This window comes from Vanellus vanellus, assembly GCF_965231255.1.
Source record: "Vanellus vanellus genome assembly, chromosome: 15".
Lineage (NCBI taxonomy): Eukaryota > Metazoa > Chordata > Aves > Charadriiformes > Charadriidae > Vanellus > Vanellus vanellus.
This window is the reverse complement of record NC_138920.1, coordinates 7,544,444-7,560,886: the sequence shown is the minus strand read 5'-3', so window position 1 is coordinate 7,560,886 and position 16,443 is coordinate 7,544,444. Positions and strand designations below refer to the sequence as shown.

General features: G+C 42.5%; 1 protein-coding gene across 2 annotated transcripts; it reads left to right on the top strand.

The window, feature by feature from the left end:
• The first annotated feature begins 2,146 nt into the window (after window positions 1-2,146).
• Window positions 2,147-16,361, top strand: YWHAB (tyrosine 3-monooxygenase/tryptophan 5-monooxygenase activation protein beta). Of its 2 annotated transcripts, none has more exons than XM_082491308.1 (6): window positions 2,147-2,250; window positions 10,010-10,310; window positions 11,321-11,444; window positions 12,413-12,576; window positions 13,896-13,991; window positions 14,465-16,361. In XM_082491308.1, exons 2-6 carry the CDS (start codon window positions 10,017-10,019, stop codon window positions 14,519-14,521), a joined length of 735 nt encoding a protein of 244 aa, XP_082347434.1. In that variant the 5' UTR covers window positions 2,147-2,250; window positions 10,010-10,016; the 3' UTR covers window positions 14,522-16,361. The 2 variants fall into 2 exon arrangements, with proteins under 2 accessions (XP_082347434.1, XP_082347435.1); XM_082491309.1 differs by lacking the exon at window positions 2,147-2,250 and adding an exon at window positions 6,589-6,636.
• The last annotated feature ends 82 nt before the right edge of the window (window positions 16,362-16,443 follow it).

Here is a 16,443-nt window from a genome sequence, read left to right as displayed (position 1 = left end):
TGTGGCTTCTTCATTCTTTACACTCCTGTGGTTATCTTAGCTAACTACACCACCCTTTGTTCTGCAAATTTTCGGTAGTTCTAACTGTTGCTTTCGTCTGATATCCTATTTAACACTATCCCTTTTCCAAACACATAGCAAGCGCACACCCCTCTTAGCTGAAGCCATAGCGAGCACACATTCATTTTAGCTGAAGCAAAATTTTTGCCAAATTACTTATTACACTAGGAAGGCCTCGGGGTAAGATGAGCTTTCGGGAAGAATGACCTCTGGTACTAACAGAATTGTCTCTTGATGGCCTCTGGCCTGACGGGGACCCAGCTGCAGGAGCAGCAGCATGCTCTGTGAAAGCAGAGGGTGGTCATTTCACCTCTGTGGCTACACAGTGCTGAGTTGCTCTGCCTGGATAGTGCGATGGAGGATGCATGGTCCAAAAATACCAGCTAAGAAGGATTACCAGCAAGCACTTCAGAAGTGATGGTTGGAATTCGATCTGGACAAATTGGAGGAGCAGCGTGAAGGGAGGTGGGCAGCTTGAGCCGTGACAATGTGGGCAGGGCAGTGACAAGCCAGAGTAGGCAGCAGGATGAGAAGGTTGAGGGAGCTACAGCGGACAGCTAAACAAACAGGCGTCAACTGTACACTTCTACAAACCAAGGATTATACGAGGATATACATGAAAAGAGTGCTGAGTATAAGTAATTCTGCCATGAATCAGCACTCACAAGGCCTCAGCAAGAACACTGGGAATGGCTCACACAGAAACGCGGAAAATAGGGGCTGTGGAGAAGACCAGGGGAAAAAATAAGTTTAGCCTAGAAAAGAAAAAAAAAAAAAAAACAAGAGAGAAAGATGACAATAACTGATCTAGCTGAATCAATGTTTGCAGCTTAAGATGACTTGTGGGTGCCAAGTAATTTTCCTCCTGACTTTCCAAAGTAATTAACCTTTGGACCAAGACTAAGCAGGAAACTAATGAAGTCCTTCCATCACCGAAAAGGAATCTGACAGTGACTTTGACAGGATCAGGATTGTATCTGAAAGTATAAGAGAAAATCAGGCTCCAGGATACTAATTGAGCAGGCTGCCTTTCAGCCCCAATAATAAGGCTTTGACAAGCGGTGCTGCTGTAAACTGGAGACTTGGGAACGAGGGGACTGTGTGTTCAGTCACTTCTTATCCAAAAGAATTACATGCATTATAAAATTGAACGCTTTTCCTTGGATTCCTTCTTGGAGACCAAGCTAGACTTTCCCTCATGCCCCAAAAATGCTCGCTCTCTCCATTTCTCTAGTAAACGTCATTTATTACAGTTGCATAAAACTTACCTAGCTGATAAGGATCTTGTTTTTTCAGTGAAAACATGCAATTTAAATTGTAGGGAGGAGACACTACTAAGGCAGTGTTTAAAGGTGACCTTGTAATTCAAAGCATTTGTGAACTTTTACTGATATGATGCAGTGCAGAACGGCACCCGTTTGTGGTCTGCAGAGGTGTCCCTTGTCATGAGGTTCAACCAGAGATCAGTTGCAAGAAATGGCAAGAAAACCAAAAATGCACTCTTCTTGTTGCTCAAGAAGTTGCTGCACTTCCCAGCCAGAGCAGCTCTTCCCCCTGGAAACCCACCCACCTCTTCATGGCAGCCGGCATTGACCAGAGATGCACCAGGGATGGCCCTACACGTGTGAAACCAGCTCAAACGAGACAAAGACCTCACAGTTTAAAAGGTGCCAAGGTATGACAGACTAAGCAGGCCCTGCCTCCTCTGCAGCCCGCGGTGGGTTCATGCAGCAGGCAGGGGCCTCCGGGTCCGCCAGGCCCTCGGCCACCTCAGGCTCCCTGCGGGACCACCGCCCTGAGGACACAGAGCCGCCCTCCCTGCGGCCTGGCCCAGCTCCCTCTGCCGGGCGCTGGGCGACGGAGCCGGGCCCGCCCGCGGCGGGATGGCGGCGGCTGAGGGGGCTGCGGAGACGGAGGGGGCTGAGGTGATGGCCGCGACGCGCGCCCGACCTCCCCCCGGCCCGCCCCCCCCTTCCGTCGCTATAGCAACCGAGAGCCGTCTGGCGCCCGCCGGCCCAATAGGGAGGCGGGAGGGGCGGTGGCGCCCCCTGGCGCCGGAAGGGGCGTGTCGGCGGCGCCGGAAGCGGGGCCGCAGCGCCGCAGGGTGTGTGTGCGTGCGCCGAGCGGCCGCCGCGCTCCGAGTCGCTTCGCCCGCCGGGATCCAGGCCGCCGCGCCGCCGTCTCCGCCAGGTGAGGGTCCCGGGCCATTCTCCGCCCGCCGCCCGGGCTCCCCCCCGCATCCCTTCTTCTTCCCCCGTCGCTGGGGCCCCGCGGGAGCGTGCGGGGGAGGCCTCCCCGGCCTACCCCCCCCATTCCCCTCCCCCCCGGCCGGCGCAGCCCCGCGGCGGGGAGGGGCGTCGGAGGCCGCAGCAGGCCGCGGGGGCTGCCTCCGGAGCGGCGCGGGAGGGTCCTGCCTCCCTCCTCCCCGTTCCGAGTAACGGTGTGACCCTCCCTCGGCTGCCGCTGCGGAGCCTGGGCGGGCGGCGCCGCCTCCTCCCCCGGCGCCCGGCTCTGCCCCGCCCGCAGTGAGTCACTGGCTCCCCCGGAGGGCGAGGCCGGCCGCGCACACCTGTACCGTGAAGGGCTCCCCGGGGAGGAAGGCAGGCGAGCCCCGCCGCGGCAGGGCCGGTACCAGTCACAGCCCGCCTCGTCCCCAGGCCTTCACACACACCCCCACCCTCCCCCCCCAGTCGCACCCCAGTTCACCAGAGCAGGAGCTCCGTGCCCAGGCGAAGCGCTGGGCCCTCCCCGCGGGCCGTTTCGGAGCCGGTCGGTCTGAGCCTGCTCACCTAGGATGACCAGAGGCGATTAGAGCAATCCCGTGAACGCTTTAGAATGAACCAAAATGATTTTATTATTATTTTTCCAGTTTTGTTCATTTGTGTCCGTTTGGGAATAGAGATGTGTTTAGGGAGGACTCCAGAGGGAAAGAAGGTTGCTTCAAGCCAGCCCCAGTCTACAAGAAGGCTGGGCAGTAACCCCAAACTAACAACCGTAGGTTTTATTTGAGGTATGTATAATCAGATGTTAATTGGGATGATCGAATGTCCCTGTGTCCCCCGGCATACAGTCCCCTTGTTAGCATATGGGAGCGAAAATGCATCTAGTGCAAAGATCACAATATAAATCTGTTGCTTTCAGCTAAATTCCTTGTTAATAGTTAAAATAACTTTTCTAGTGGTAGGAAGACAAATTGCACATCATGCAGCACCATAAAAGCTAAATTCCTACATAAAAATATCAGAGAGTTTGAGAACATTTGTAACGTTTTGTAACTTCAGTGGCTGTAGCAATATTTGTGTCCTTACACATTCACTGCTGTAGGACACCTCGGTCAAATTTTAATCTTTCTTTATGAAAATAAAAGCTTGCTTTTATTTTAAAGTGATAATAATAAGACATAAACTGGTCTGGAAAAGAAAACGAGAATGCTAATGCCTTTTTCACTCTTTAATATAAAGGACTGAAAAATACCCCCTGTATAATATTTTGTTTATTAAATCGGTACCGATAAAGTGCTAGACTCATTGCACAGATGGGCCTAGTGCAGTTTTCTCAACCTCATTATGTCAGTACCGCATGTTCTGATCTCTGCTATTTTGATGTTGAGTCTTTTTTTTTTTTTTTTTTTCTAAGCAGGCCTTTGCCAGTATGCAGCTTTTTGTGCTGCATGTGAATAAACTCAGATGAGGAGGAGTTAAGTAAATAATGATTTGAATAATGAGGTAAAAAGCTAGCACTCTAATCTGTCTGGTATCCTAATACATCCCAGTAAGACTAGGCGTTATAGTAGTGTGTCTTTTATATGGCCACACTTTTTGCCCCACCCTGTAATATAAATGCTCTCAGTTTATTATTAACAAAAGTGATTTACCCGTGATATGAACACATTAGTTTGGCATGAACTTTATGCCTGGGGGAAGATTTTTTGGGATAACTCACTATTTCCACCTGGACTGTAGCCAAAAACAAATCTGCTAGTTGAAACAAAAAGGTGTTACCATGTAAGTATATTGTACTTTAGGACTGCGTGCTTGTCTCCACCTGCAGCTGTCCTGTGCGAACTGCCATAGGTATGTAGTAATGCAGTGCTTTTCAGCCTGCAGCCCCTCGTTTAAATGACATTAAGAACAAGGCTGCTGTCATTAAATTTAAGTTGTCCATGCAGTAGCAGTGTCCCTATACACGCTATTGGTACTTATCACAGAAATTTCATAGTTGTCTATTGAGATTGAATACCGTTGAATGTAGTTTTATTCAAAAATTATATTGGTCGGTTTTAGGAAGCAGAAGATGGCCAGAGTAGGCATGGCTTTATAGAATGTTAATTTTATCTGAACATTTGCATAAAGATTTGAGCTGAAGGCCAGGGCATACGGTTAATCAGGAGATGCAGAGGAGGCTAAAGTTATGTGCTGCACAAGGTCAGCAAGAATATCACAACTATGAAGTCATTTTCCTTTTTCCCTGATTATATTTACAGTATATTTTACTGAACTTGCTTTTGACAGTTGTGGAAGGTTTCACTGTTCAGATCTTGTCAGACATGTTCATTTTCTGATCAGTTATTTAACAATACATGGTAGCCTTTGAGGGAAGCAAAATAGAGAAACGCAACTAATGAAGTCAAATGCCTAATACTGCAATAAAGCAAGGAAGGTTCCTTGCACTGCGTTTAAAGAGAGTTGATTCCTTTCCGATAAAGAACATCTAGCGATGCCTACTTGACAGTGAATGCCATCAGCATAATGCAGATACTTGTGTCAGCATGTGTGTACCTGAATTTTGGAGAAGGATTTTCCGTTTGTTTTAGAAATAGTATCTCCAAAGCTCTTACTCTCTGTAATTATAGGCCTGTAATTTTACCTCATGTGAATGTTTAATTTTGGGATGAATTGCCCATCCAGAAATCAAATAAGGTATGTTCACGTATAGTTGGAAGATTGAACCACAAATTCTGTACCAGTCTGCTGCTTTTTCTGTTATAATTTGAGTGGACTTACAGAATTTGTGACTGAGAAGTATGGTTGCATCCCATTTCACCAAATCAGGTTTTACATTCATTTCTCCCAGTGAAACATGCAGATCTATTAACCTCCATCTCTACCTGATTCATTAGGGACCAGCACGTCACACCAGTAACCACACTGCTTTCTCACCAATTTTTTTTTACAAAGTGGAAGTGTTTGTCTGACAGATTCTAATGCTTGCTATAAAGAGAGAAACAGTACACAAAAATCAATGACTTAATTAGCATCAGAAGAACAGGTCATCGAGAGCAGCAGACTTCAGGCCAACGTAGGCTTATTAGTATTGTCTTGTCAGTTCAATATGTTATATAAGCCAGATTTTTTTTCAGCGTCAGTTTTCATTTGATTTCTGCAGACTTTAAACACAGTTACTTCTGATCTGTTTTGGCTTTGTCCTAAACAGCTCATTGAGATTGGAAACCATAAAGGCTATGAAGCAGATGTAGTAACTGCTAAGCAGTAAGATACAGTTCTCAAGCTCCTGCAGTCTTCTGAAGAACATTATCTGTATGTTTTACTCCTCAGCTGTTAACTGAGCTGTAACCCTCCAGGTCTCTGTGTCCATCCACTCTTGAAAGATCTGTGGGCATACTACTGACTTCAGGTGCTGTTCCCGGGGTGGTTGCACCATCCCCTTCTTACTGCATCTTCCACTAAAAGTAGCAAGGCAGTTACAAACAGATGTGTTTTACAGTTTCTGACCTTTGATTCTCTACTTCTGATGCTTTGTAATACGTTTCAGAGTCTTGTCTACACAGGCGTAAAGCTTTTCTGGGAGTGGGAAGCAAGGACTTTTAGTACCTGTATACATGCTATTCTACATTTGTAAGAGAGCTTGAAAAACTTGGGCTGTATGGGAGGTAGACAAATAAAAATAATAATAAAAAAAAATATGTTTTGAGTGTGGGATTTAGGGTGATTCAAATTCCTGGCAGCTGGTACTATTGGCTGCAACTGCTGGCTAGTGGTTGGCATTCCTCATGGTAAATAGTGTCCAGCCACTTCTTTTTGGAGGGCTACTAAGTTGTGATTTGACAGATTCTTAAGACAAAGTCTTAAGAATTTGAAATGTATTAACGCATGTGATGTAAGAATCTTCTGCTTAGAACGGGCAACTGTCAGGCCTCCTCCATGGCTGTGATCTGCACGTCTCCGCTCCTTTTTCCATCCTCTGTCTTTCCCCCTTGCCGACATGGCATGGCTTCGTTAGTGCTAGAATAGACCATTCCTGTCGGCCTCCTGTTCGTCACCTTTGTGTGTTTTGCTCCTAGCTGCAGGTAACCTTTGTTAGATGGCTTCTGTTTGTGGCCTAGGAGTATTTTTAGCTGTAGGCTTTGCTTGTTTCAGACTGTGGCACACTGATCCATTGTTAGAGTGTGGCTTTCATCTCCTCTATGGGAGGGACCAGTTTTAACTGATAGTTGCTTCTTTGCCTTTTCAAACATCACTCCTTTCCTTGTATCTTTTTTCCTTCTGGCAAACACTTCCCTCTTTTGGAGCTCAAGCCAGCATAGCTCTGCAAAGCTCTCTCCAAGCTTCTAACAAGGTAAGCAATGGAGAATCAAATAAGGATTTTAAGTGTTCCTTTATGCAGCACCTTGTGAACAAAATAATGGTAGGCTTACTGTCGATTGCTGATTTTGGTGTGGGCAGTGATTTTCTTCCTGCATTTAAGGTCTGTTAAATCCATGTTATTGAATAATACTTTGTGTTTCATAGCAAACCTACTAACAGTACAGATATTAAGATGCATTAATTACACAACTCAAGCCCTTGTATACTGAATTTTTATGTCAGAACTAAGCCACTGAAGTTCTGAGGAACTCCATCTTCAGTAATCAGTTTGAGTTACATTTAAGATGTGCATAAATTAGTTACATGACTGAGGAAAGTTGTTTGGTGAGAAACAACATTCTAATGCTTTGTGCTGGTATTTCGCCTGTATAATTGATAAGTTAAACTGGTTTCTGGATTTCTTTTGTCCACTAGGTCTTTATGCCCTTGCAGTTCCCTCATGTGGCCTTATATGAACCCATTGACTGCTGTGAACTGACTTGCATCTAAACATAAATATGTCAGTGAGCTTGATAAAACAAACTCTGCACCATCTCTAAACTAAACTATATTGTTTGTAAACATTAAAAAATTCTGCAGGGATTACTTGTCTACAAATTAGACCACTATTGGCAAACTGCAGATCAAAGATAAAACTGACCTTTCAATAGCAAATGTAAACTCTGTTGGAGCTACTTGCCTCTCGACTTCAACAAGCAGGCTTTTTCTACATAATAATCACATTCCATAAGAAGAAGAGGAGAAGATAAAACAGTTGCAATAGAAATGCTTCTAGAAGCTGTTGAGACTGTGAGAAAACTAGAACTGCTCTGAAACTGTTTTGTTTAAATGCCCTATTACTTAAAATCAGCTCTTGTAACTTAAAAAGCACTCTTCAGGTGTACTTTGTTCATATTCACATTTTAGTGCGTGGGTAGAGAAATGCCACTCACAAATTACTTCCTGTGTTAAGCACAGAGTCTAAATTTAGTGCTGAGTTAAGGGAATGGTTTATGAGGTTTGATAGACTGAACAGTGAAAAGTTGGGATGGGTTTTCTCAATGATCTGATGATTTCTAGGCTTGTTATGCATCAGTACTATGATACACTTCAGAGCAGGGAGAAAAGAATGCGCATCACAAATCCCATTTATCCCTTTCCATCCTGAGGAACTACCCTTTTGGTAGGTCTGCAGATGTCAATGCTAATGTAGCATATCCCTGTGGTAAAAGCTTCTTGGGGAAGAGAGAGCCAGATTAATCATGCCTTACAAGAACTTGTCACACTACTACCCACAGTCAGTCTGTCTTATTGAGGGCTTCGATCTGAAGTCTGTGTGTCACCTTTTAATAGGTGCCAGAATCCACTAGTTTATCGCAGTATTTGAGATGGAACTGAACTGCAGCCCACCTTTACTTACAAGTCTGCAAGAGGTCTCTTTCCAGGAGGCTGGTTTTAGCATGGCATATCCTTACTTGTGTGCCTTTCGTGGATGAATGCATTAGGCTACATCTACAAAGGATCAACCACAAGCAGGAACAAAAGTGACTTGAAAATACATAGCAGGTAGGACATGTTGTCGCTGGGTTTACTTTTAAGAGCTTTCATGTGAAATAGCAATGTTTGGCTTGATATCTTGGGTGATACTTTTTTTTTGCTGAAGTGGAGTATCTCCAGCTGGAGGGATTGAATATGCTCATCTCAAAATAATTTTGTAGTTAGGACTCCATCCTTGGCAGTGGGAAACTCTGAAACTGCTCATACACATGATGGGAATTTGGGTCTGCATCTCATTGTGCTGGTTGAGGATTTAGTATAGGGGACCGGTTTTGCTGTATAATAGTGTAATGGGTGATAACTTGGATTAAAATACAAGATGAGCAGTGTGTGTGAGACATTCTCCATCAGGAGCCTGTCAGACTGGGATCTTCAAAGAGAGAAGGCTGCAGCAATTGCTTTCAGCCTGTTGGTTCTTTCTAATAGGGCTGTAGATATTTGTCTAATGAACAGAAACCAATGACAGACATTTGTGAACTTATGGTTCTTGTTTGCTTTTTATTGTTCTTTTAGAAGTTGTTTTTAGGCTGTTGGGTCTCAGCCTGAAAACTCCTTATCTGGACAGTGAGAGTCCTGATTAGGATTTAGGGAGTAGGAGAGGAACGTTATTGCTCAGTACTGCCAAGAATAAAAGTTCTGGGTCTGTCCAAAAGTGAACCTATGCACCTGGAGAAATTTTACAGATGAATCTGGGGCCTCTGGGAGTTTATGAGGTACTGAGATCCACTTACTTTGATAAAGGCAAAGAAACTTGTTTAAGTTCTCCTGTGAACCTGGCCCTAGGTGGCTGAGTATAAGGTTGGTAGCTCAATGGCCGAATTAACTACATGTTAGCATTGTCTTGTAGAAGTAAGCAACACAAGCTGCCTCACTGACACATTCCTTACTAACTGCATTTTTCGTTGCTTAAGCTCTTCAGGGACCTTGTGCTCATGTGATGTGTTTTTCTTGGCTTCAGTTGCTAAACTGCATTATCAGAAATGATAAACAAGTTGTTTCCATATAAGCAACTAGTTTTGCAGTAGTGACCATGATCACATGGGCCACATCCCATTTGAGTTTTGGGTTATTTAGAAGGTTTTAAAAACCTGAGACTGCAGCCATCCTAGCTGTCTAGAATTGTCTATTTTATATATATATATATTATATGCATAAAAAAAAAAAAAAAAAAAACAACCAAAACCAAACCAGTTTTTTGGCAGAACAGTATAAATGTACTTTCCATAGGTGCCAACTACAACAGCTTTATTGGGTGTGGTTTATTTAAACCCACAGAAACATCTCCTGTAGTGTGCAAAAAATCTTCAGTGTCAGGAGGAGCTGTCCAGTGCTTCAATGCTCCAAAGTAGTTGCTGCGGGGGGGGTGGGGGTGGGGGAAACAAATGAAAAAAGAAAAAAAAAAAAACAAACCCAAAAACTACCAAGAAACAACCAAAAGTGGTGGTTTCTGAGACGGACCATGCAGTGTCCCAGGCTGAGCTGTGGCCAGTATAGAAAAGGGGAGAGATTAACACAGGGAACATACTGCTATGCTGTGCTTAATGCTAATATGAATTTTGCTGCATTTTGAAGAATAACGTTTATGTGTCTTCAGGTTTGTGATTAGCCACATACGCATAGAAATTACACGTATTTGGCAAAAGGTCAAATAAATTCTTAAAAAGAAACCCTTCATAGCACTTTATTAGAATTGATAGATTTCCTGCTTATTAGTGACTGTGAGTTCTGCTTCACCCTTCAACATTAACTTCCACAGTGCAGACAATCAAGAGACATTTCTCTCTATTTTTATCCCCCACTAATTACAGGAGAGCCATGGATAAAAGTGAGTTGGTACAGAAAGCCAAACTGGCTGAACAGGCTGAGCGTTACGATGACATGGCTGCTGCTATGAAGGCTGTCACTGAGCAAGGACACGAACTGTCCAATGAAGAAAGGAATCTACTCTCAGTTGCCTACAAGAATGTGGTTGGTGCCCGTCGCTCGTCCTGGCGTGTAATTTCCAGCATTGAACAGAAAACAGAGAGGAATGAGAAGAAACAGCAGATGGGAAGAGAATATCGTGAGAAAATTGAGGCTGAATTGCAGGATATCTGCAATGATGTTCTGGTAATAATCCAACAGCAAAAATAACAGTAGTTAGTACTGCAGCATTCTTCAGAGAGGCTTAAGGAATCTTACTAGTGCTGTAGACACTGCAGCACCTTAGAGGGGGAATAATTTTGCATAGGCACATACTTGGGTCCGATTCTAGCTCCTAAGTAATCTAGTTTGCTTCCTAGGGAATTTTTTATAAAAGAGCATTTATTTTTTTTTAAATATAAAGAAGGAAACAAGGCAATGTTGAAGAACCCTAGCTACTGGCTAGGGGTCACCGTGAAAACAAATTTAGATCTGGGGCACTGTCGTGAGTCCTACTAAAAGGCCTACCATTTAAATTTTTTTGTTAATGAATGCTGACATCCTGAGGCTTATTTAGTACTTTTTTCGGATGGAGAAGGTGTGTACTTCTCCAAAGCTGGTTTTGCTATTTCTTTCACTTAGACAGAGGGATTCTTTTTATTGCTGTTCTGTTTGCTAAAGATCAGTCGGGAGCAGTTGCTGTCGGTACTGTCAGTCTTTGCATCTCTTTCTGAATGCACGTGTGCTGACTGTGCCGCTATTCAGCTTTTCAGCTGGAGCTGCAGATAGAATCAGTTGGTTTTGGGTAATTTCACTGCTCTATATAGAATTCAAGTTTGTGGCAGCAGAAGTGACCAGTCTTGTGCTAATGCCAGGCTGCTGCTTTTAATTATCTTGGTTGTGGACATAGGTTTGTATCAGTTTATTTCAGGGAAAATCTTTGCAGTCTCAAGCCCTGATAGCCATTAGATTCTGCAGGAGTGAATTGTGGATAGCCTCAACATAGCAAGTTTCCTGCTTTCCAGGGATTAGGTTGCAAGTAGTGTCTCTCTTTTTCTGAGTTTAGACAACAGTGGGAAAAGTCATTAATGCATGAGTATTAGTATAAGTCATTGTTAATGTGTTTTAACAGTTCATGCTTACCATTGTAATGAAGGCTCTGTGTCAGGCATTATTTTTGTAACTTGGAAAAAAAAAAAAGTGGTTTCCTTTCTCAGGAACTCCTGGATAAATACCTTATTGTCAATGCCACGCAGCCAGAGAGCAAGGTCTTCTATTTGAAAATGAAAGGCGATTACTACAGATACCTCTCAGAGGTGGCATCTGGGGACAATAAACAAAGTAAGTAGAGATGAAATCTCTCATTCTGCTGATGGCCGAGCAGAATAAAGTATAAAAAACACTTGTGTTCTTTTTCCCTAACATGAAGTATTTATTTCTTTTTGCTACTGCTCTGTAGTATTGAAGACAGGTGCGGTGCAAATCACTTAAGTGTATTTGGCAGTGTAAAATCCTTTTCCTGGAGAATGTGTTTTTTTTTCTCATGGAAAATGCTTTGTTCCTATCATCTCTTGTTTAAACTAGAAATTTAGCTCACGAGTCTTCACTGTTTGCAAGCTTTCTGCACACAAATATGGGATACTGGGTTACTGGGTCCTAAGCCAATGAATCCTGAAATGTTAAAGTAATGCTGAGCTATGCCTGAATTCCTGGTGAGTGCCTGATGTAGTCCATGTCTTGCAAACTTAGTTTGATGCCATTCTGGAGTTTGTTATTACCCATTAGCCCGGAAGGGACTGTTGTCTTTCCTCCGAAACCCCAAAGTGAAATAGAAAGTTCACTACCTACCTGCTAAATGCTTCCTTAAGTTTAAATAGGTAGTTTAGGTACCTCTTCTTCCCCATATGGTTTTGTCTGGATTTATTTATTCAGAACTACTGCTTCTTCAGCTAGGCTGGAAGTGAGTGTTTAATCACATTACGTTTTGACTTTGGTAGAGCTTGTATGTACTCAGACTGGTTGGAATTCATTTTGAATAAGTTTCATTTTAAGTCTCTGTTAAAACGTTGAACTTAATTTCTGTGTCTCAGAGCTTTATCTGAACAAATATTTCTGCCTCAATAGCTCAGCCAGTGGTAGGCTTTTCCATCTAAAAACATTGAAACCAGTGTCTGTGCATATGCAACTGAATTTCTGGTGGCACAATAGTCTAGACTAAGAATATAATAGTTTCCCAAGAGTATTATAGTTTTCCCTGTGAAGTACAGTGGTGTACTGTGCATTAATATGATTGTAATTGCTTCTTGCAGCAACGGTAGCAAACTCTCAGCAAGCTTACCAGGAGGCATTTGAAATTAGCAAGAAAGAGATGCAGCCAACACACCCCATTCGACTTGGTTTGGCTCTAAATTTCTCTGTCTTCTACTATGAGATACTAAATTCTCCTGAGAAAGCTTGTAATCTGGCAAAGACGGTAAGCAGACTCTTCATATTACTGATTTTTGTGGACGCTAAGGAGATAATTACATGGTTGCAGCAGCACTTTGTAGATGATCATGCTTTTGTATATCAAATTCCTTAAAAATGCTCTCATCTTTAAACTATTGTCATCATCGTCTATTTTCAGGTAAGTTAGCCAGACTATCTTAGCTTTAAGAAAAGCTAATTTGCTAGTGCAGTTGATCCAGTGAAAGGGGAGACGAAGTGCCTCTTCTTATGTCCATGTAATTTTCTTAAAATGCGCTTTTGTCAATTTTGAAAACACCTGGATTAATTTAGCCCTTCTGAAGTGAAATATTTACTTGAAATTTGAACACTTAGCAAATACAGGAAGTGTTGTCTTTGTGACTATGGTTGTAGCTCTAAATATTGTTGTGTACCTGCGTGTGTGTGCCCGCCTCTCCAAAAAGAGCTTGTGTGATGGGTTGTACCAAGCAAATAGCTAGTCACTTTTTTTTTCTTAGCCTCCTTCTCCCTAAAATAGGATTAGAGCCTTCTAAAGAGAGCTTTTTGTGTCTGAAAATTGTCTGGTAACTCAAAGAATATTGCATTATGTGAATCTTTGTATTAATATGCACTTCAATAATATTTTGTAACAAAAGTGATGTTTTGCTGTGTACAATGCTGCTGCTGTTCCTGCTTTTTTAGTTAATATGCTTACAGCTGCATGGAACCTGAATGAAGAATTTGCACTTATTCATAGCTCTCAAACTTGCAGCATGGGTTTTCATGTGTAACTGATTGATGGGGAGAAAGGCTTTATTAGTCTCTAATCTGATTTCCTATGCTGGTTTGAAAAGAAATACAAAACCTCCCACTCCGCCATCAAAAAAAATTTGTCTTCCATTTTCTTTCTTACTTACTCATGTACTATATTTATATATCAATTTAATGGTACCTTTGTCTTTTACTGCCAATTTAGACCAGTGAGACCTTAATTTTTAATGAAAGTATTGCTTTTAAGTGGTGTTCTTGGAAACCCAACTGCAAGCTGTGCGAGTCTGTCTTCAGTATGACAGAGAGTGCGCTTGCCTCTTCAGTCCTTGGTATTGCCATGGTAGTAAAGTTGTTCTGGGCTTTCATCTGGACCTCCCTGAAGACTTATGTTTTCCCGCTGGTGTCTAGTGTTCTGGTGCTCGCTTTGGTTTACGTTTCTTCTCTTGGTGGAAAAGAAAAATACCGGATGCTTTTGTCACAGAATTTGAATAGTAACGTGGCAAATTAGTGAGCTCTGTGTAAGCAGAAGTGAATTCAGAGAGCAGAGTGTGAAAGTGCTGTCTTACATATTTTTAGGCGTTTGATGAAGCAATAGCAGAGCTGGACACGCTGAATGAAGAGTCTTACAAAGACAGCACTCTGATCATGCAGCTGCTTAGGGACAACCTCACTGTAAGTACCATGGGGCAAACCGCTGCACTGTGCGCTGTTACTTCCTTAGGCTGCTGGACTCTGAAGACTAAGGTAGTTCTGTGCTGTTAAAAGCCTTTTCTGAAGCATTAACCACATGTCTTAACTGCAGTGCTTTTTGTAACCAGAGCAGTTAGATTTGCTTGTTTAAACCAGAAGTCGCTTGTTAACCATTGTAACAAACTCAGCTTTTCTGTAACAGAAAGTGCAGTTTGTAAGTTCTCAACAGCCAGCTTGTCCTTGTGTTGAGCCTGCAAGCTTTTGCTGGCTTATTGCTTGTAATCGCGTCTGTCTTCTAGATCATTATTATTTAGCGGTACTGTGAAGTTCAGGTCTGTATTGCTCTTAGCTGAGAAAATTGCACAGCTACTGCTAATTGTGCTGTCTTCCCTTTCCTGACAATTGTAATTAACTGTGTGCTTTCAGCATAAACATGCGTTTGTATTTTCTTACAGCTATGGACGTCGGAAAACCAGGGAGATGAAGGGGACGCTGGGGAGGGAGAGAACTAATGGCTGTCACGCTTCACTATATGTTCAATGTCACCCTGTATCCTACACATATATCCCTTTGTGCGACAAGCAAAAAGAATAGTACATCGACTTTCACAACCTCAACGTAGCAAAAACTGTCTGTGGGGTAAAAACGGTTGGTTGGTGTTTTGTGTACTTAAAGCGGAGGTCGGTTATTATAATGGCATTCCGAACTTTCCTATTATGAACATTTACAGTTATGATTACCGTGTTTATATTTTTAACTGAACACTGTGATTATGGGTTTTGTGATTGCAATTGACTTTACAAAACTCTTATTGGTAGAAAAGTAGACATCAATTATGTAACTCTGGCGAGCTTAATTTGGCACCAAAATAGTCGAAGTACAATTCTGTTGTAAAGTTGTACAGAAAGTTATAGAGATTCTATTGTGACACTTGGGGCATGGAAGGAAAACAGTCCGATGTATGGCATTCCAGTTAGTAACACTGCTATGGGTTAGTTTAACAGGCACACTCTGTAGACATTTGTAACCGAGTCTGAGGCACCGCTTTCAGTCAAAAACTCACTTTTGTCAATCCTGTCTTTCTGGGGATGGGGTTTGTTTTGGGGAGGAGGGTAACGGGGGAGTTAGCAGCTTGATTTCCAAACTCTTTACACTGGCAGATAACTGGGATTTGACTTCTAAAAGTGCTTTCATGCTCATACAACGTGCATGACTAAGCCCCTTCCCACAGCAATAACGTACCTAATTATACCTTAGATATTCTTCAGTAGTGAGAATTCTTGGTTCGCTACCATGGACTTGCAATAGGAGAAGATTCAATTTTTTGAATGGCCTTATTAGTTTGGATGATACCATGAAGCGATCTGCCACTTTTGCATTACTTTACTCTTAGGTGAATCAAAATCTCCATGGTATTCCTATTTTGAATTTATCCTGTAAACGACTTAAGTAACCCACTGAGCCATCTTTAAGTTCACTTTCTAGAAATTTTTCTCCCATTGGACTCTGTTCATCCTCGACCCTCTCACCTGTTTAAACTCCATTAAAGCAATTCAGGACTCCCACGTACGCGTCATCCTTTCTTTGATTGTGGGTGATGTCAGGATGGTGGGTGAGACCTGAGCCTGCTCGAGGACAGGTTTCTTTCTTGGATGTTTGAGAGCTGCCAGCGCTCTTGCAGTCTTCAGCTCTTGGCTGCCATTTTTTTGGTAGTACCGGGATCTGGCTCAAATATTCAGGATTTCCCACTTATTGTACTGGAATGCAGGCCTACACGTTTGCAACGCTTGTAACTTGTGATATTTGAGCTCCAAACGTCCTCACCTAGTTATGTTTCAAACATGTCCCATTAAATAAAACCTAATAAGAGTTGCGTGAATAATGCAGTGGAAAAGATTAGGAATAGTCACCTATCAGTCTCGCGGTATCATCCCCCTACCTTCACATTCCACTTAGGTATAGGATTCATCTGTTCGTCTGTCCATCTGTCTGCTGGAGAGAATTTCATGCACTGATTTTAAAACTCCCCTCTACTAGCTGAACAAATTGTGCAGTTAATACTTGGCGCTTGATAAATGCAGTAGTGAATGTGGAACCGAGCCTGTCTGTATATCTGGTAGCTCTTTTCGCTTTGTTTTTACTGACCAGTATTCTGCCTAAAGTTTGCTTCTGTGACGGTTATATTGCCTAGCACACACGTGGTTGTGAGAATAGTATAGCAAAAAGAAATACCTGGTTATTGATGTACTAGATTTGTGTATGTCTTTTAAACAGTTCTAGTTTCACCTTACACGAAATAATCAGGAAAGTGTAAAAGAATTCAAAAGTGAATAATAAAAAAAAATTTTATCAGTTGTTTGTGTCTGTTATCTTTGCCGTACTAGTGGCAAAAAACTTGTGGTAGTAAAATCACCACTTCTATTAAATGCACAAA